At 38.8% G+C, this 21966-nt stretch overlaps 1 protein-coding gene across 1 annotated transcript; it reads right to left on the bottom strand.

Moving 5' to 3' along the window:
* Positions 1 to 5110: 5110 nt before the first annotated feature.
* Positions 5111 to 5539, bottom strand: LOC149251734 (uncharacterized). Its single transcript, XM_089453975.1, has one exon. The coding sequence runs from the start codon at positions 5537 to 5539 to the stop codon at positions 5111 to 5113; it is 429 nt and encodes a 142-aa protein (XP_089310101.1).
* Positions 5540 to 21966: the final 16427 nt, after the last annotated feature.

The following is a 21966-nucleotide window of genomic DNA, read 5'->3' as shown; positions in this document are numbered from 1 at the left end:
CCAGAGGAAGTATGTCGAGAAAATACTACAGAGGTTTAATATGTAGGATAGTAAACCAGTGAAGGTTCCTATTCCTGTAGGTGTAAAGTTATCTACTGAACAGTGTCCCAAGACACAAGAAGAGGAAGAGGACATGTCCCGTGTTCCATATGCAAGTGTAGTAGATAGCTTGATGTATGCAATGGTCTGTACTAGACTAGACATTTCACATGTAGTGGGAGTATTGAGCAGGTTTATGTCAAAACCAGGGAAGGAGCACTGGACAACAGTGAAGCGAGTTTTCAGGTATTTGTGTGGCACTAGTAATTATGATTTGTGTTACCAACGAATACCAGGATTGGACAGAGTGTTGGATATTCATGGCTTCTTTGATGCAGACTGGGCTGGAGATTTGGATCAGAGAAGATCTACAAGTGGGTATGCATTTAACCTATTTGAAGGTGCAATCAGTTGGATGAGTAAGAAACAACATTTAGTGGCACTATCAACTACAAAGGCAGAATACATGGCAGCCTCTCACGCAATCAAGGAAGCAATTTCGTTGCAAAGATTGTGTTCAAGTATGGGGTTAGCACAGGTTGCTATAAGGATAGGCTGTGACAGCCAAAGTGTAATTTTCTTGGCAAAAAACCCTGCTTATCATTCAAATACAAAGCACATTGATGTTGAGTATCACTTTGTGAGGGATATGATAGAAGACAAAAAGGTGTTGCTGGTAAAGGTGGACACTTTGAAGAATACTGCAAATGCATTGACAAAATCTGTGAGATCTGAGAAGTTTTCTTGGTGTAGAGAAACAATGGGTGTTGCAGGGCTAGATAAATGACTAAGCTCTCCTGTGATGCCCTGTGGAAAGAAAACAACAAGTGGGAGAATGTTGGTTTGTGTTATATTCTTTCCATGACTAGCCTACCTAGTTAACTGGGGAGTTATAGGGGGAGCAGAGCCCCCCCTTCGTTGCACTGATTGCGTAGCAGGGGGGGGATCACAAGGGGTTTGAGGGGGTTGGGTAGCCCTCCTCTAAGGGGTCTCAGGCAATGCCCTGGGGAAATTTTTTTTGGACCCTATATTAGGTTGGGCAGACCTACCTATGGTTTTGTGCATGGTTTTTGCACATGGTTTTGGACGCGATGGTTTTTGGTCCATGGTATTGGATGCTTCGACATGTATAAACATGTATTGTAACATTGAAAGGAACATAATGAAAAATCAATCTGGTAGTCCCAGTTTTGTGATCCAAGGGAAAATGTCTGTGTATATGTGTTTTATGTGTTATGCTCTCGCATTGTTTATTTTCTATTGTTTGAATTCGTATGCAAGTAATTTTTGTACAGGGTTAAAACCAACATTTATAACTTAGCTTCATGCAGTATTTACAATGATCAACCCACTGAGAAGAAAACCAACATGAAACATAACATCATAATTACATGACACCCATACCTCTTATTGGAGCTTTATAACAAAGCTCATGGTAGTATTTACATCCATAAACATATGTACATATATAAACATCACCAAAACATATACATAAACACCACAACTGCTTTGCCGCAACCGGAAAACAAGGAAGGATACATAGATCACATATGATCCACCATCTCTTGTTGGCTGAGGGGACTTGGAACTAGGTTCAATGTTAGCTACACTAACCAACAAAGCCCTACACTACCAGCCATTTTGGCAACAACCTGCGTAGCACAAGCTGCAGTCTCACCCGAGGCAATATTGGGGGATGCTAGAACCGGACTTCTGCATCCAAAAGGCTATGTGATGTGGTTTAAGGTGCTTTATGTAGTTTTAATTCTGATCTAACCTTCGTGAACCCTTATGCATGAAACTTAGATGATTTTCAGTTAAAGAAAGTTATAAACTTTGCGTAACTATCTTATCATGCATAAAATAACATCTAACAGTTGATTCAGATCTTCACGGAGTAATTAATATAAAATATAGATAAATATCGATTCCTAATGATGTGATTAATCTGAAAGACATTTATCTACAATATGGATCACAAAAGTCTTAGATCTAACAAAATATTATTTAGTTGTGTAAATCAGAAAATACACTATGCATAATAATAGACACGGATTTTCTTCAAATATCTTTCTATTACTTCAGATCTTCCTTATACAAACTTCCATCCCATGCACACATAGTTGTAGGGGCCCATGCACTTAGCTATGGACTTACCAAGGTCTTCGTGCACTCAGCTGTAGGAGCCTTCCCCTTCACCCAAAACACAGAAATATCTACAATTACAAACCCAAAATCATCACATCAAGTTAATTCATTCCTTTTCTTAGACTTGCTAAGACATCCCTTTGCATATCCTTCTCTATTACAATACCATGGTCTGCAAACCATGGGTGGATCTCAAAAGATGATCTGAGGTTGTCATTGATGTATGATTGGTACTCTTCTATATGTAACAACCTTCCGACCAAATGTTATGCAAGCAGTTGGACAAGTAGCAAGATTCCAAGCAGCACCAAAAGAATCACATATTATTGTCGTCAAAAGAATTCTTTGATATCTAAATGACACAACAGAATATTGCTTGTTGTATCCCAAGGGAAACAATCTCATTATTCAAGCCTTTACAGATGTAGATTGGGCAAGAAGCGTTGATTATCGTAAGAGTACTAGTGGAGCAACATTCTATCTAGGTGGTTGTCTTGTATCATGTTTGAGAAAAAAGAAAACCTCAATCTCGTTATCTATAGCGGAAGAAGAATACATTGTAGCAACGACTTGTTATACTCAAGTCCTTTGGATGAAACAAACTTTGTAAGATCTTCAAGTATAATTCAGTGAGCCTATTCCCATCTTCTGTGATAACACCAGTGCCATCAAAATCTCCAAGAATCTTGTCATGCATTAAAAAAAAACACATCCTGATAAAATATCATTTTGTTAGAGAACAAGTCTCTGAAAAGAATATCAAACTTGAATATGTTGGTACAAAAGAACAAATCACTGGTATCTTCACTAAACCTTTACCTCATGAAGCATTTGAATATCTTCGCCAAAAGTTTGGGATTCTCCCAAGTTCTCATTAGATTTTCCTTATTCAGAAAATAAACGGGGAGTGGAAGTGTGTATAGGTCTACAGGATGGTTGTGTGTCAGGGGGAGTTACCCTTTGACGGTGATTTCAAAGGGGGAGAGAAGGTAGTAGGAAGAGGTGCCCTGATCGCAAGGGGAGTACTTGTGTTGCCATCAATGCTAAAGGGGGAGATTGTTGATCTAAAGATGATATGAGGATGTCATTGATGTCAACCCAAGCAGCAACAAGTATGACCCTGAACTTCCATGGCACATTGGGCATCATCATTCATGGTTTCTCGTCTCATAACGATTATAGGAATACTCTAATCAAAAATATATTTATATTGGTATATAGCTCTCCTCGTAATTCCTCATGGTTTGTAAGTTATTCAAGATTGAAGTTAGTAACACCAATTAGTGGGCTAAAATCCCATGGGGTTGTGGCATGGAATTTATCAATTTTTTTGGTCATTGAATAGTAAATAATTAATAAATTTTTAAGCTCCTAAAATCCCTCCAACATTCTCTATAGAAGCCCCTCTCAACTCTACAAAAAGAAATCTCATATATCCTCCAAAAGTGGTGATCATGGCATTTTTTATATAACTGTATTTCTGCAAAGTATTAGATGTTGAATTAAAACCCATTTGAACAGAAATCTGGATGAACATCGTGACCAAATTTCAGATCTTGGTTCATTATATTTTTGGAGATATGATCTGTAGAAGTTAGGGTTTTTGTAGGCTCCCGAATTTCATCTCAAAGAGGTGACCTTGGGAAAATCGTTAGAACCCTTTCTCTAGGAAGCAGATTGGAATTATGTAGCAAGTGGTAGATAGTGCATGGATTGTAGTTTTCTGTATATCGATTTTAGAGCCGAAGGAGGAAACTGTGACATGTGGCACGCCATACAAGTTCGCTCTACTGAACTAGTCCATAATTAGGTCATTGTGAGAGATTGGGCATAACTTTGTCTTGAAGAATCCAAATCGGGCCAAACCTATGGCGTTGGAAAGAAGACTCAAAGGGATACTACAAGACCAAAGAGCACATATTGGGGATCTGAAAGAATAGAGATACATCAGATTCAATATCGTGCTCCTAGAAGGCAAGAAAAAAACTAGATCAAGTGTTTTTGAGATTTTGGGCTCGGATATTCCACAATATTCATTTTTATGTTGTTTACGTTTCAAGTCTAGAACAAGACTCATCCTCACGACTGAATCTACAAAGAAGAGAAAGGGCATTATAAATATGAAATGGAGCGTTGTCAAAGTGGGGAGCCAACTAGCTTAAGGTAAATAATTACTTATTTTATAGAATTATTATTATTATTTTTATGTCATAAAAATAAAAATAAAAATAAATAAATTATAAGTTTCTTATTCTATTTAAATTTTTTATTTAATACTTTAATTTTTACTAATATTTATTTTAATACTCATTTATTATGACCCTTATTCAATTTATTACAAAGTTTTAATTAAATTTTATGCTTTTAATGCATTTTTTTTTTTTAATCAATGTATGTAATAAAATTATTTTTAGTCTTCTTAAATGAATTTATAATACTTTACTCATAAATAATAATATATGTTTACAATGTATAGTAGTAAATTATTATTTTCATTTTTATTTAATTTAATTTTAATGAAATTATAAGTTCTTTTTTATTTATTATTATTTGTTGAAGAGTAGTATTAATATTATTATTTAGCTAATAATTTGATTTTTGATATTTTAGGTCTATGTTATTAGCTTATTAATATTATGTTTTAATATGAATCTTAATTATACCTAAAATCAATCATGTTATGAGATTGTATAAGTAATATTGTTTAGCATTATTAATTATTAGGGGTGAGAGAGGAAGAGTTGGGTTAACAAAGGATAGGTTAGAGGAAGGAGGGTTCAAAAGGGTTTAGGTTAATAACATTCTCAGGGATGGAGCGTGAGAGGGTGAAGGGGGGATTTTCAGGAGAAGAGGGGTGTTATATGAGAGAATGGGAGGAGCAGGGGGGAAGGGGTGGGAGGATGGAGAATATTAAGGGTGTTTTTTATTCATTGCAGGGGAGAAGGGAAATCCAATTTCTACTAACTTGAAGGCCACCATCCCTATTGAGGTTGTGCGGGTTCTTAATGATTTCAAGTGCCTCCCACACTTTTCGTTTGAAATGATGACTCACATTAGCAATGAACTTTGTGTCTTCCAGGTAGATATGGTGTTTTGTATTGCCTGCATGCTCAGCTAAAGCTGAAGAACGAGTTCTATCATTTCGAATATCTGCACCATGTTCTTTAAGCCTGATCTTGACATACCTGCCTGTTTCCCCAACGTAGTACTCTACATAAGAAAAATTGATCATATAAACCCCTTTCTGATGGAGGTGTTCCGGTTTGTCCTTGACAGATTTCATTCTCTGCTTAATGGTTGTCATGGGCTTGAATGAAGTTTTGATATCCTTCCTTATGAGAACGTTAGCCATCTTGTCAGTGACTCCACAAATATATGGAAGGTAGGCATTAGCAGTCAGGGGTTTTTTTTATTTCTCTTTCTTGCTTCCAGATCTGACTTTCTGGATGGCTTTGATGATGTCTTTATTATTTTATCCTAAGTCACTCTTCAGCTAGTCCGAAATATTTTTCTCCCGTGACTTCCTTACAAAAGTGTTTGCGAGGTTTGCACCGTGATGGGTAGCGTGGTGATTCTTCGAATTAGCATATCATCAATTGGGATGGGCCCTCCCAGCCAGAGGCACCCATCATGAACCAACACTAACAACTGGTGCACACAGATGGTATTAATAATAATATGGCTAAAATGTGGGACATACAACATATTAAGCAACCCTGCGCACTCAATACTAGTCACCCACTTCATCAGTTCAAACCTTGTAACACCTACCTCCTCATAGTAGACTGATTTCAAGTATTTACTGGGTTCTAATTGTGGAAATTTCTCATGATCGCCCAAATCCAAATCCTCCATCTTCAGAAATGGTACCTGGGTCAACAAGTTGCCCTCAATAGTTACTTCCTTCGACATCAATGGCATGAATACCTTGAATTTCAACAAGTCAGGGTTCTTAGTTACTTTAGCGTTTGGTTTTCTTCAGGGTATATATGGCGGTGGATGTGAAATTGGCTCCACGCCCTCTGTATTGATATTTGCAATCCCCATATTCATCTCTTCATCACCTAGGTCATGGGGTTCCATAGGCTACTTATTTTTATCCATATGACCCTTTTGTCTATGCTCAGTTGGGGATTTTCGCGACTATTGCTGAACTGGGGCTTGTTATGGCTTTTTTTTCCTTTTCTCTCCTGTCATGGAGGTAGTAGGTTTTAGCCTCGGTGACCTAGGAACTATAGCAGGGATTAGTGGTGTTGCAATCATGATATTTCCTACCCCTCTCTTTCAGAATTCTTGCTCAACTTCTGCCCAACTCAGGTAACCAGAGATATAACAATACACTCGACTCTTTAAGCGGAAAAATACATAACAAATTCTCAAGAAGGAAAGTGGCCAAGTGGGGAGTGGGGTGGAGTATTTAAATTCGATTTGAATTCAAATTTTATGTTCCCCCATAAATCTTGCACATAAATGTGATTTTGGCGGCAGATTCTCCCATATTTATGCCTTAAATGCACTTCCCCCACTCCTTTTAATGGAAAAATAGTTGTCAAATCAACTGTAGTTGCACCAATGGTCACTTTTTGGGTAGGCTGCATGGAAATCCTCCTTGTGGCACAGCTACCTCATCACAACTTCCATCTGCACGCTCTTCCAACACATCGCACAACCTTCCTTCTTCGACAAATTTTTTCCTTGGTAGCGTAGTTTATAGTCCCATGCTTTCTTTCAACTCCCAGAAGAACTAAGACTTTCCTGTGTCCATGTATTCATTATGTAAGGGTGACATCATCCCTATAAACCTTCAACCTGCTCCCATTAATCCTGCCCGGAAATACTTCCCCATTCAGCTTCGCGAGATGAACTGCGCCACCATCCGAAATGTCCTTAATTATATATGGTCCCAACTAGTGCATCTGAAACTTCCCTGGAAACTTGGTAAAATTGATGTCATACATTAGTACCAAATCACCATTTTTGAAGGTGCGTTGCTTGATGTGTCAATCATGCCATGCCTTTTCTCTAGCTTTTTGTACCTGTTGATGAAAGTCGGCCAAAAAGTGGTATTCTTATAATTCCAGCAACTACGTGAGGCATTCCTCCATGATGTTGTGATCTTTCATCTCAGTTACAGCTACAATTATTAGGTTGGGCACTATGTATTCCATTAGCATTACCACTTCTTGTTCGTAAACCAGTCAAAAGGGTGTTTTCCCAGTCAATTTCTTATAGGTATTCCTATAGGCCCATAGAACCGCTGGTATGCACACATCCTAATCATTCCTATTAACATTTCATACCTTTGTGAGGGCATTCTCCAAGATCTTGTTGAAAGCTTCAATAATGCCATTCGCCTGGGGGTGATATGGCATACTCTTCTAATGGTACATCTAGAACTCCTCTGTTAAAGTTGTGATTGTCTCATTCACAAAGTGTGATGCTCTGTCACTCATCAGGATTTTCGGGAATCCAAACCTTGACATAATAAACTCAAATGTGAATTTCACATCAGTTTCCATGCTACAATCCTTCACAGGTTGTGCCTGATCCCACCTAGTTAAGTATTTTGTCACAATGATAATATAATGTGCTCCCATCTTTTTCCCTAGTGGCTGAATAGGCCCAACAAAGTCAATTGCCCACTTATCAAATGTTTGTAACACAACCTATGGATTTAATGGAAGTTCATCCCTTCGTGATGGTCTCCTGGTCCTTTGACACACATTGCATGCACTATTGTATTCCTTGGAATATTTACGTCCTGTTGGCCACCAAAGTCTTACATGTAGGATCTTCTCTGTAGTAGTCTTACTCGCATAGTGTCCTCTGGTGACACCACCATGTGGTTCAGCTAGACTACTGTGTATTTCGTATTCAGGTACATATCAACATAGAACTTCATCTGAACCCATATTATATAGTTGTCCTACAATCACAAAAAAATCGACAGCCTTGACAACTAGTTCCTTCTTTTGTTGTATCGTATACCCTTCAAGAGCTACGCTCATAGATAAAAACTAAATGATGTCTGCAAAATTCTCGTCTACAACCCTGACAGCAAAGAGTTGTGCATCAGGTAATCCTTCCTCAATATTTGTAGACTCTTTGCAATTTTTTATCCGAGGTAGGTGGTCTCGTCTAGCATTCCATCTCTCGGGATTCACTATGAATTCAAAATCATATTCTTGAAAAAGGAGAAACCACCTACAAATTCCCCCTCCCCCCCACCCCACAACATAGGCTTATTGACCAGGTACTTCAAAGAAAAATGGTTCGTGTACATCTTAAAGTGTGCACCTAGTAGATAATGCTTGAAATTTTGTAGTGCATAAACCATGGCCAAACCTTCACGCTTTGTGGTGGAGTAGTTTCTTTCAACCTTAGAGAGTTTTTGACTAGCAAAGGCAATTAGGTGATCGATATATCCTACCCCTGGTTGTGTTAAGATGGCTCCCAACGCTATGCAAGATGCAACCACATGCACATGAAACTCCTTCTTCCAATCTAGGAAGGCTAGGATTGGCATCATAACCATCTTCTCCTTGAGAGTATCCAAGCTCTTCTGACAATCATCATCCCAGAAAAATGTAACATCCTTGTTTAACAACTTCTCCATGGGTGCAGTGATCTACACATAGGACTTAAAAAACTTCCTATAGTACCCAGTATGACCCAATGTCACGCATAGCTGCTTTACATTCCTAGGGGGCTCTTAATTGATAATGACAACGATATTAGCAGGGTCTACCATCAATCCCTGCTTACAGACGACGTGGCCTAACAGTACTTTGTAAGGTACACAGAAAATACATTTCTTTAGGTTCAGAGAGATTTGGTACTTCCTACAGGTATCCAACATCAGTTGCAGACTAGAGACATGCTTCTTAACTAGCCCAAACATTGTCCAATCATCAAAGTAGACTTCCAAAAACATATAATTGAACTCCTCAAACCCTGCAACATCCACCCTAGATAAAATTCCAAGAGAATTTTTGAGTCCAAAAGGCATAATTGTATACTAGAATGACCCCCATTTAGTAGTGAAGGTAGTCCTGTTTCTATCCTCCTTCGTGATCTTAATTTGGTGGTATCTCGAGAATCCATCTGTAGATGAGTAAGCTTCTTGTTCGCCAACATTCTCGAGAACTTCATCTGTAAACGGCATAGGGAATGGATCATCGACACATGCATTGTTTAGCTTTTGCAGATCCACACAATCCTATTATTGCCTTTTGTTTTCTTCTCTTGGACCACCATAGGAATGACCCACTCGAATTCCTCTACAGGCTCGATTATTCCTGCCGCGATCATTTTATCGAGTTCCTCTCGTACCTTTTCCTTGTATTTTGGGTTCAACTGATATGGGCATTGTTTAACTTGCTTCACATTAGATTTTAAATTGATCTTCATCACCCCCAAATCTCCTACTATCCCCTTCAACTCATATAACTTGATTAGAAATAAATCATGATATTCATGTAATATTTAGCTACCTTATCCACTGTATCTTCATCCCAATATTCACCAATGTTCGTGAATTTTGGTTTTTCCTTTGAACTAATGTTCACATCCTTTTTGCGCATCGTTTATGAAATATCATGGATCTCCGCACTAGGTCCCCCAACTTTGCGTTGTCCCTAAGATTCATGGATATTAATATTCCTTGGATCCTCATCAACTTCTTCCCTTGTAACATTGTAACATTCTAAAGCATGTTGCAGTTGCGTACTCTATTCAAGGTGTACCCACTTGATAGGTTCTAAGGTGTTCGAAAGATTGTTGCTTTAATCTCCTGAAGCGCTTAATCAATGCATGCGAACCCATCTTCAAAACTTAATGTGAGCAAGAAAATTTCTTTCATCTCATCCCAGTCAGTGGTCTCGTGTCGTAGCTCTATTTCTAAATACTAGTTCCTCGAGATAACATCTAGGATATGAATAAATATATGTACCCACTTAGGTTGAGGTACCTCACATCACACCTTAGTCAACCATGCCAAATGTTTGCGCAGATCATCCTTCCCTGTGTACTTTTTAGTGAGTTGGGTTTTCACGTAGCCAAATATTAATCTTATCATTCAACGATATTCCTTCCAGTCAGCAAAATTATCCCTGTGCGTACCCCACCATCTTGCAAGCGTAGCTCTTAACGCTAGATCTAAGGCCTAGAACCGATGTTCCTCTGGTACATCCCTTTCAAAATGTTCAAGAAATATATTGACATCACCCAAGCCATCATAATAAGGTAACTTACATACCTCATTAGATACACAACGTAGTGATTTTGTAAGTCGATTACATCGCAGTGTAGAGACCTCATGCAACTGATTTTGCCAGTTTTCTAACTCTTCATCTAAGTCTAATTGGTAGAAGTTGTCCTTCTCCCAGCCGATCCTTCCATCTATAGTGGGATTGATCCAATCTTCATTTCATGCAATTAACTCATAGATTTTCTTAATGGAATCATCTTCATAATAGTCACGGTTCGGTTCTATGTACCATGAACCTTTAGCAGGATATAGTGGGACAATTACTCAAAGTTCATTTTTCTCAAATACCATGCTTTCCTTATTTAAGTTGATCATTTCATTCATGTCAAAAGACTAGTCAATCCCGAGTAATTTTGGGTATGTATTACTATCATTGACGATCTCAATAACTTCGAAATTAGCCACTACTCTTGCACCTTCAATATATGCAGTTACTACATGCAAGTGCCCCAATGGAATTATCTTCTGTTGATTCACCATGCACATTTGAATTGGTGACCATTGTAAATTAGGATTTCACATTCGTTCCCACGTCTTCTTCGAGAGTACATTGGCATCAGAGCCCAAGTCTAGGATTACCTGATCCATTTTGAAATCATCGATCTGCATAGTCAGCTGCATCTCCCTACGAGTTCTTATCTTGCTTTGGTCTACCTTATTGATTGCATGTTGTCATGTTGATGGATTATCCTTGCTAGCATAGTTATATATCAGCTCTTACAGTCCCTCCATTGCCTTCTGATCCTATAGTAACTTCATACAGGTCTACAGAAATGATTTCAACACGGTGGGATCTGACTCTTGGGCTGCAATAGCATCATCAGGTTTCTCGTTTCGCGAGGCTATCAACATTGGGTTCTGATATGTAGAAGCACATGGACTCATAAAATTCTATCTTACCTCCATGTCTCCTTTTATTTATGTAAACAAAACCTAGCATTCTTTTCCCCAGCTTTTCGAAACCATGACCCTGATTCTGGCTGTTTTCCTGCAACCTTGTCTTCACCAGTGGCTACACTTCTTCGCGTGATTATGTTGACAATGGGATCAACTTTATGCAGCTCAAATATCATCATTTAGATATTCTTTGTTGGTTGTTGGGTTTTCTTCTCCTGCATATTTCTATTAAGATCTAGCAATCTTCTATAACATGATCAAATTGACGACAGTGCTGACATGAAGGGTGCATTGGATTCTGATAGTCGCGTGCAAAGTGTCCTGGTTCTCACAGTTGTAAAAAATTATCTGGCCCTGACCTCTTCAAGCTCCTCCTCCTCGTCCTCTTCCCCATCCTTAAAATCCTCCTTGAGCTATAGGTGAGCCCTAGTTGTTCTACACGTGATTTTTAGCCTGCATCTTATACAGTGGAGTTCTGTCCATATTTAGTTCATAGCTTCGACAATTCCTCTCTTCATTACCAATCGATTTACAAAATTTACAAAAATTTGCTTTGGAGACTGTATAAACGTCTCCAATAAGGAGAAATTATTGATTGCATGTTGTCTTGAAACTTGGAAAATACTAAACCAGGTACTTGCACAAGTGCTTGATCCAGTTGAAGACTCTAGTTTTAATGGGTTAGGACCTCCCACTGCTATATAATCCCATAGTACAAGGCATTGATCCTTACGATTACCTTCAGCTTTGCATTTTGTGCACCAAACTTTAGAATGTGTCTCTGACTTAACCTCCTTTCCCTTCTTTAGATCCTGCAAATCCATATGAAGGCTTGCTATTTGGGCCTAGATCTACTAAACTCCTACATTCGTATCCTAGATTGCGCCTGGATCTACTCATCATGATTTCCAATGCTTCGGCCTGAGACCCAATCTTCTGCTGAGATAACGGTAATCTTAAGTGAGGTAATAGCGAAGCTATGTACCAGTACCTATGTTATTCATCTGAGATATGAAGGTTAGCTTGACTTAGTAAGCACTCCATTCACTAATCTATATCCCAAACAGATTCATTAATCCTCTACTTAATCTCCTTGATCTTAGTCACACACTGAGCCTTTGACTTTGGCTTCGTAAATTTCGTGTTCAATGCATCCTTCGTATTAGCCAATGAAGTAGTTGATGTTGAAAAGTGTGCAACAAGAAATGCTTGTTGAGAATGCAACAAGATGATGGAGCTTAGTGGAAAGGAGTCGCCTTCACTAAGTGGGCCCGCAGGCAATTTATGGCGCAAAGTCTATTTTTGGATCACAGCAGGAGTGATCACAACAGGAGTGATCATAGCAGGAGTGATCACAGCAGGAGTGTCACAGTAGGAGTGATCACAGCAGGAGTGATCACAGCAGGAGTGATCACAGTAGGAGTGATCACAGCATGAGTGATCAGAGTCTATTTTTAGATTGCTAGTCAAAAATAGAAAAGTCAAATATTATTGTCTCATAATAATATTTAGACTATAAACTTTATCTTATCCTCTTGGAGCACTTCAGTTTGAGCTACAGATGTGGCACATGCAGCTGCCAGAAGGAAATACATTTTCTTATGTGTTAGTTGAGCTATTGCATGCAGGACATCAGTTAGAACTCATGTGGCTGAGTTCTGTGCAGTTGGATGAGCAGTTAATGGAGTTGTGTTCAGTTTGACTTAGTTGAACTAGTTGTATTTAGTCTAACTGATCAATAGACTAAGTGATGATTTGTGTGAATTAGTTATTAATTAATTCACTAATTATTAACTCATAATGCAACTGAAGAATACATCAGTTAACTCAGTGCATGTACAGTTCAGTGGAGACAGGTGTTAGAGGTTGAGATTGTTATCAGTTGTGCATGAGATTGTGCACATGCATGGGATTGAGTTATGCCAATGATCTCTACGTAGTGTTGGGGCCAATGCCAAGAAAGATAGCTTGTGCTCATGTGATTCCCAGTGTGAGTGACTTTTCCAAGGTAAATAAGAACTTGGAACGAGTTTGAATTCATTCATTCTCTAGCAAGTATTGTGCAGTGGAGGCAGGCAAGCAGCGGAGGAGATTTGGAGATCAGATCTGAGTTGTATTGTGTGTAACAGGTGGAGATAGTACTGAGTACTTGTGAGGAGTATTGTACTATGATTGTTACATGTTCTCAATCAATATAATATACATATAGTTGGGGTTTTTAGCGAGATGCTTTCCCCGGGAAAATACTGTGTTGATATGTGTGATTGATGCTTCCATGTGCGCATGTTATTGTTTCTGCTTCTGTAAATTGATGATCAACGTAGAGGAGATTATGTATTGTGCATGTATTCTACAATAGTGTATAATCGGGATAATATCTGTGAATATGTGTCATATTATTCAAAATTTCTACATGGTATCAGAGCTGGTTGATTTGTAGAAAAAGTTCTACAGGATATCAAAGCGAGGATTGATCATCGGATCTATTATTCAGAAAGTGTTTACATTTTATTTCTTCGGGTAGAGTCTATAATCGGGCCAGGTAGCTTCTGGATTCATCCTTCTTTTGGAAGGTGAGATATCCGGTGAATGCCCATACAGTCGATCTTTGTACGAGAAATACTTTGTTCTCACGAATTTTAGATCGGAAGCGGTTGAGTTTTGAGCTGGTGGAATTCGAATTTAATTCCAAAGCAAGAGATAAACTCAGAATCATTAAGTGTGAGAATGGAGACAGTATGCCCCAGTATCTCACGAAGTTCACCCAATGCCGGGATGAGCTGGGAAGTGTGGGGGTGACTGTCGGATGAGGATGGTGAGTCTAGCACTCCTTGATCTTCCTAAGAGTTGGCATAGCTACCAGGACTCTGTGAATGGAAGGGAGAAACTGCCAGGATGGGAGATATTTTGGTCAGATCTTGTGCAGGAGGAGATTAGACGGAGCACTAGAGACAGTTCTTCATCTATGCATGATGAGGAGAATTGTGCCTTAGTGAGTAAGGCGAAGAAGGGAAAGAAGAAGGTTTCCCTTTCCGAATCTAGTTCTTCTAGTGATGGGAAGAAGGTTGACAAGTCGAAGGTGAGATGCTTTCGTTGTCATGAGGAGGGTTCACGGGTCAAGAACCTGTATGCTCTTGAGGTTCAAGATGCATGCGAAGCCTTGAGCAGCGAGGCAATTGATGGAGACTTGGTGGTTGAGAGGGAGGGTATATTACCTCTCAACATGCAGATCCGGAAGAAGTCTCAGACGATTGTGGAGGAGCCACGATTGGTGCAGCAGCTTCAGGAGGTTGTGGAGCAGCCACAACAAGGGAAGCTGAGAGGAGATTGAGTAGAGACATCTACTCGTGCAAAGACCTCCAGTAGGGGGAAGCTTCGAGCCAGGTGGGCTGAGGGATCACATGCAGCCATACCTCTAGGTAGGAGGTGGGGCGATATAGAGTGATCGTCCCAAGGAGGAGGGGCAGGATCCTTGAGGTACCCAACCTCTTGGATGAGACCTTGCTATGGGAGCCCAAATGTGTAGTAGTAGGAACTGACTGATTGAGTAGAGACAGATGAGGATGAAGTGGCAGAGAGAGCGACAGTGCAGGGAATCCTAGGGCAGCGCATAGCATGCAGGATGCAACAATGCGAGAGGCGCAAGTGTTTTGCACAGTGTTAGGTGGCACATAGAGGTGTGCAATGGTGAGAGATGCATGGAGATGTTGCAGTAGCGCAGATGTCAGAGAGGGAGCACTTGTCAGCAGCAGGTAGAGCTTCAGCATCAGAGGATGTTTCTAGCCCTACAGGGAGGTTAGTTGGGAGGTGCAGTGCGGATGCAATGCTGGGAGATAGAACCAGCAGTAGCACGAATGCAGTCAGAGATCAAAGTGACAAAGGATAGAGCAGTCAGATACTGAAGAGCACAGAGATGTAGAGTTTTTAGTCGACAGAGGCAACAACAGTTAGAGACTTTGATGACAGAGAAAGTGGACCGGGCAGATGTGTTGCATGTAGAAAATTCCAGAGTCACAAGATCGGGTTTGAGAGGAAGCCTTTCTTGTTGAGAGGGAGTGTTTAAAAGTGTGCAACAAGAAATGCTTGTTGAGAATGCAACAAGATGATGGAGCTTAGTGGAAAGGAGTCGCCTTCACTAAGTGGGCCCACAGGCAATTTATGGCGCAAAGTCTATTTTTGGATCACAGCGGGAGTGATCATAGCAGGAGTGATCATAGCAGGAGTGATCACAGCAGGAGTGTCACAACAGGAGTGATCACAACAGGAGTGATCACAGCAGGAGTGATCACAGTAGGAGTGTCACAGCAGGAGTGATCACAGCAAGAGTGATCATAGCAGGAGTGATCACAGTAGGAGTGATCACAGCAGGAGTGATCAGAGTATATTTTTAGACTGCTAGTCAAAAATAGAAAAGTCAAATATTATTGTCTCATAATAATATTTAGACTATAAACTTTATCTTATCCTCTTGGAGCACTTCGATTTGAGCTACAGATGTGGCACATGCAGCTGTCAGAAGGAAATACGTTTTCTTATGTGTTAGTTGAGCTACTGCATGCAGGACATCATTTATAACTCATGTGGTTGAGTTCTGTGGAGTTGGATATGCAGTTAATGGAGTTGTGTTCAGTTTGACTTAGTTGAACTAGTTGTATTTAGTCTAACTGATCAATAGACTAAGTGATGAGTTGTGTGAATTATTTATTAATTAATTGACTAACTATTAACTCATAATGCAACTGAAGAATACATCAGTTAACTCAATGCATGTATAGTTCAGTGGAGACAGGTGTTAGAGGTTGAGATTGCTATCAGTTGTGCATGAGATTGTGCACATGCATGGGATTGAGTTATGCTAATGATCTCTGCATAGTGTTGGGGCCAATACCAATAAAGATAGCCTGTGCTCACGTGATTACCAGTGTGAATGACTTTTCCAAGGTAAATAAGAACTTGGAACGAGTTTGAATTCGTTCCTTCTCTAGCAGGTATTGTGCAGTGGAGGCAGGCAAGCAGCGGAGGAGATTTGGAGATCAGATCTGAGCTGTATTGTGTGTAACAGGTGGAGATAGTACTGAGTACTTGTGAGGAGTATTGTACTATGATTGTTACATGTTCTCAATCAATATAATATACATACAGTTGGGGTTTTTAGCGAGATGCTTTCCCCGAGAAAATACTATGTTGATATGTGTGATTGATGCTTCCATGTGCGCATGTTATTGTTTCTACTTCTGTAAATTGATGATCAACGTAGAGGAGATTATGTATTGTGCATGTATTCCACAATAGTGTATAATCGAGATAATCTCTGTGAATACATGTCATATTATTCAAAATTTCTACAGTCGAGTGAGTCATGTTGTATATGATATACCAGGTAAGCACCCTATCTTTTAGCATTGTAACCAGCTATTCTTTCTTCATATCATCATCATTAATCTTCTATTATTTCCACATAGCTTCTGTGACGAGCCAAAATTGTTTGGGATCCTCTGATCCATGACCCCTAAATACAAGCATTTTTACTTTATTTTCCATATTGAATAGCAGAGGTGGATGTGGAGTGGAGGTGGAGGTGTATGAGGTGGAGGTGAAGGTGCAGGTGGAGTGGTTGGATGTTGAATTCCAGAAGCACCCTGATCTACAGTCTATGTCACACCTCTGGGCGTACAAGGGCTACTTCATTCTTCTTCACTTTCAAACTCTCCCAATAAGGGATTGTATTCACTTTCGATAAATTTGTCTTGATCTACTATGAATCACTTTCCACTTCACGTAGATCCAGTCGAACCCCTATTAAACATTAAGGTAAAGGCATAACCCTCTTTTCACACAAAATCATTTTAATCTAGGTTTTTAACAATTTCAGGTACTTACCTCTCGGTCCCTTGAAGAATTGTTGTTCATCTTCGCTATAGGAAACAGATGTATCTATTGAAAATTCAGTGATGAAACTACCCAAGATACTATCAATCCAGTAATCAAAATCCCTCACACACTTATAATCAGATCTTTCAAGATGTTTGACTAATTCTGGAGTCCATATAATAGGATTGTCGTGCTTATGAGTAGGTTCACTATCTAGTAATTTGGACAACCACTCGTATAATTTGCAAGGGAATGATGAAAACAAAAATCGTGTACTTCTGTGTAAAGATACCTTTGTAACCACTTTTCTTTTGATAACCATGGATTCCTATTCTCCTGGCCTTCAAACTCATGTAGCTTATGATCTATCCACTTTTTGATTTTCTTCTTTGTTGGTATCCACCTATGCCACATCACACATCCCTCAAATAGATCACAACCCCAACAACGGAACCATTTGTTGGCTGAGGGGGCTTGGAATCAGGTTCAGAGTTAGTTGCGCTAACTATCAAAACCCTACACTACCAGCCCTATTGGCAAAACATCGCATATCGCAGGCTCTAGTCTCACCCAAGGCAGTATTGGGGGATGCTAGAACTAGGCTTCTTCATCTAGAAGGATATGTGATGTGGTTTAAGGTGCTTTCTGTAGTTTTAGTTCTGATCTGACCTTCACGAACTCTTATGCCTGAAACTTAGATGATTTTTAGTTAAAGAAAGTTATAAGATTCATGCAACTATCTAAACATGCATAAAATAACGTCTAACAGTTGATCGGGATCTTCACTGAGTAATTAAGATAAAATACAGATAAATATCATTTAGTTGCGCGTAAATACAGAAAATACACAGTGCATAAAAATAGACACAGATTTGCTTCAAATATCTTTTTATTACTTCAAATATTCCTTATACAACCTTCCAAACCCTATGCACACAGCTACAGGGGCCCACACACTCAGCTACAAACTTACCAAGGTCTCCACACACTCATCTAGGAGCCTTCCCCTTCACCCAAAACACAGAAAGATCTATATTTACAAACCCAAAATCATAACATTGACTTAATTCATTCATTTTCTTAGAATTGTTGAGACATCCCTTTACATATCCTTCTCTATTACAATACCATGGTCCACAAACCACGAGCATATCTCAAAACAATACCAATCTATAAGGATTTTTTACCTTCCTAAAACCCCTTGATTCCTATTTGTCCGACGCTACTCAGGCTCTGCTTCTCAAAATGCAGAGACTTGCAATATTTTAACAAAATTGACCTAGGGGACCCTGTCCCAACACCTCCCATGTAGCTTCATCAGGCCCAAATTTCTTCTATTGCACCTTAACTTTCTCGATTGCTTAGTTCCGGAGCATGAGCACCTTTTTCTGCAATAGACACTAAGGCTCTGACTAGAATTCTCCATCTGGTTCCACCTAAAATACAGACCAATCAATCACATGATCAACATATTTAACATACTTCTTAAGCAATGACACATCGAAAACATCATGGACTTTCACTCTCGAAGGAATTTCAAGTCGATAGGATATTGGCTCAATCCTCTCAATGATACCGAAGGCTCCACAAAACCGTGGTGACATCTTGGCGCATGATCTAATCCAGAGGGATCTCTTCTTCGGTTTGATGGGCAAGTACACCTCTTCCCTAACCTAGAACTCCTTGAACAACGTATTTTGATCTACATAGCTCTTCTCCCTATCCTGTGCTACCTTTAGATTCTCCCTTATAACATGCATCTCATGTTCCATGCCTGCCAACATGTCTGATACAATCAACACCCTCTTAGCTAGATCACTCCAACTGATAGGAGTATTGAAACTTCACCCATATAATGCCTCAAAAAAACTCATCTTCAAATATTTTCTAATACCCATTGTTGTAAGCGAACTATACCCAATTTCATTGTTGATGCATCACATACATCTTCAACATGTCCTCCAATATCCTCTTGACCCTCTCTGTCTTTCCATCTGTATGCAGATGATAAGTTGTACTAAAGGCCAACTGTGTTCCCAAACCTACAAACAACTCATTCTAGAACTTGGAAGTGAATTTTGCATCCCTATCTGGCACGATCTTCTTCAGAACACAATGAAATCTAACCACATCTTGATGAATACCTGTGCTACATCACTCGCTGAGAATGTAGACTTCACTGGAATGGAATGTGAAGCCTTTTTCAACCTGTCCACAATAACCATGAACAAATCATGTTGTCTCACTGTCCTTGATAAACATGTGATGAAGTTCATGTAAATGACCTCCCATTTCCATTTTGGAATCGCAATCAGCTATAGAAGTCCACCTGGATGCTTACACTCTCCCTTCACATCAGGGAAAATTTTAAGAACCCCCCCTAAATTTATAAATATAATAAATGGGCGAATCTCCATGGTATATAGGAAAAATGGAAGGCGATTTTATCAATAATATAATATGTATATATAATTTTTTGGCGAATCTCTCACCAGGCATGGCGAATATTTTACTCAATTATAAAATATTGTAAGATATTGGCGAGTCTTTCACTAAATAATAAAACTTTGTAAAGTCCTAGTGAATCTTAGCATAGGCTACATGATGGTTTAATTCCCCCATTTAATAGGCTACATTCCAGGTGAATACCATGGGTCAATACCATGTGCCATTTTGGTGAATACCATGGGTCAATACCATGTGCCATTTTTATTTTTATTAATTCTAATATTAGGGTTAATAATGAATTTTTGCATGGTATTAATAACAATCTAGTCCATGGTATTTGTCCCATAGTATTTTGGCCATAGGTTTCACCTAAATATAACCCATTTTTTGAGTGTTCGTAAATATAAGGTGACTTATGGAGTAAATATAAAAAAATGTTTAATTTGTTTACCATACCTCTCGTTTATTTATATTTTTATTAATTTACCATACCTCTTTTACAAATATGGTATTTGGCCCATAGAATTCACTTAAATAAAACCTCTTTCTTGAGCCTTCATAAATAGAACGAGGGTTATGGACTAAATATAAAAATAGGTTTTATTTATTTACTATACGTCTAGTTTATTTATATTTTTATTTATTTACCATACTTTTTGAGTAAGTATAAAAAGACGTTTTATTTATTTATCATACCTCCACTTTACTTATATTTTTATTTGTTTACACCCTTACATGTATATAAGGTGACTTATGGAGTAAATATAAAAAATGTTTTATTTATTTACCATACCTATCATTTATTTATATTTTTATTAATTTACCATACCTCTTTTATAAATATGGTATTTGGCCCATAGGATTCACTTAAATAAAACATATTCTTGAAAATGGGCGAATGGATTCACTTAAATAAAACCTATTCTTGAAAATGGGCGAATGGAAGGTTGTAAGTCATAATGTCAAGGGCTAAATTTACCTTTTTTACCCTCTCCCTTAAAATAAGGTGGGCTATTTGAGGTGATTTGTAAAAATGTACTGTGATACAAAATATTTGCCCACTAAAAATTTAAAACCCCTTAATTTCGCCAAAGGGCGAACATTCGCCCCTAAAATTATCCTTGCTTCACATGCTGAAAATCAAAACACATAGCCATAAATTCTGCTACATCCCTCTTCAGGTTCGGCCAATAATAAAATATCTTCCCTCCTGTCAGTATCTTTTGATAATCTGGGTAACACGAATATCGTTTCACATGAAACTCCCTCAAGATCACCTTCTTGAGCTCACTATTATCTGACACATATATCCTATCCTGAATCAGACCAATCCATCTACTCTAAGGTAATATTCCACAACCTATGCACCTACACTTGTACCTGTGCATGTAGCACTAATTGTACCCGTACATGTACCTGTACCTACACATGTACCTATACATGTACTACCACTTGTACCTATACCTATACTACCAGTCATACCTATACCTGTACTCTGCTGCAACCTATGCAGAATCTCAGTATACTGGACATCCTACTAACCTGCCCGCAAGATCCTATCTTGTAAGTCTATCCCATAGGAGCTCATATCTGCTAAGTGATTTACTTTTATCCGCCTGCTAAGAGCATATGCCACTATGTTCTCTTTAACTTTGATATATCTTATCTCAAAAACAAACTCACTGGTCATGGTCAACCACCAAGCCTGCCTACCATTCCGGTTTAGTTGGTCAAATAGATACTGTAACCCTCTGTGATCACTCATCAACACAAATTTCCTTCCCAAAAGGTGGTGTCTCCACATATTCAATGCATGTATGATAACTTCCAACTCAAGATCATGTGTGGGGTAGTTCTACTCAAGATCATTTAGTTTTTGTGACTCATAGCATACCACCTGCCCCTCTTTCATAAGGACTCCACCAAGTCCTTTCTTACAATCATCTGTGCATACTACAAACTCTTTGTCTGGATCTGCAATGTCTAACACTAGTGCATGTGTCAACAACTACTTGAGCTGCTCAAAACTAGCCTCACACTGATCTGTCCATTCGAACTTCTTACCTTTCCTCTGCAATGACATGATAGGATAAGAAATCTATGAGAAGTTCCCGATGAAACTTCTATAATAACCTGCCAACCCCATGAAATATCAAACCTCATATACATTCTTAGGAGCTAGCCACTCCATGATGATCCTTATCTTTTCTAGATCTACTACAATGCCTTCCTTGGAGACAACATTTCCCAAGTAATGTACCTCAGTCTGAAATAAGCTACACTTTCTAAGCTTA

The sequence above is a fragment of the Pinus tabuliformis genome, chromosome 7, assembly GCF_031772625.1.
Source record: "Pinus tabuliformis cultivar Carrire ecotype Pingquan chromosome 7, CPIR1, whole genome shotgun sequence".
Taxonomy (NCBI): Eukaryota; Viridiplantae; Streptophyta; class Pinopsida; order Pinales; family Pinaceae; genus Pinus; species Pinus tabuliformis.
The sequence above is the reverse complement of the archived record's forward strand: the minus strand, read 5'-3'. Positions and strand labels throughout refer to the sequence as shown.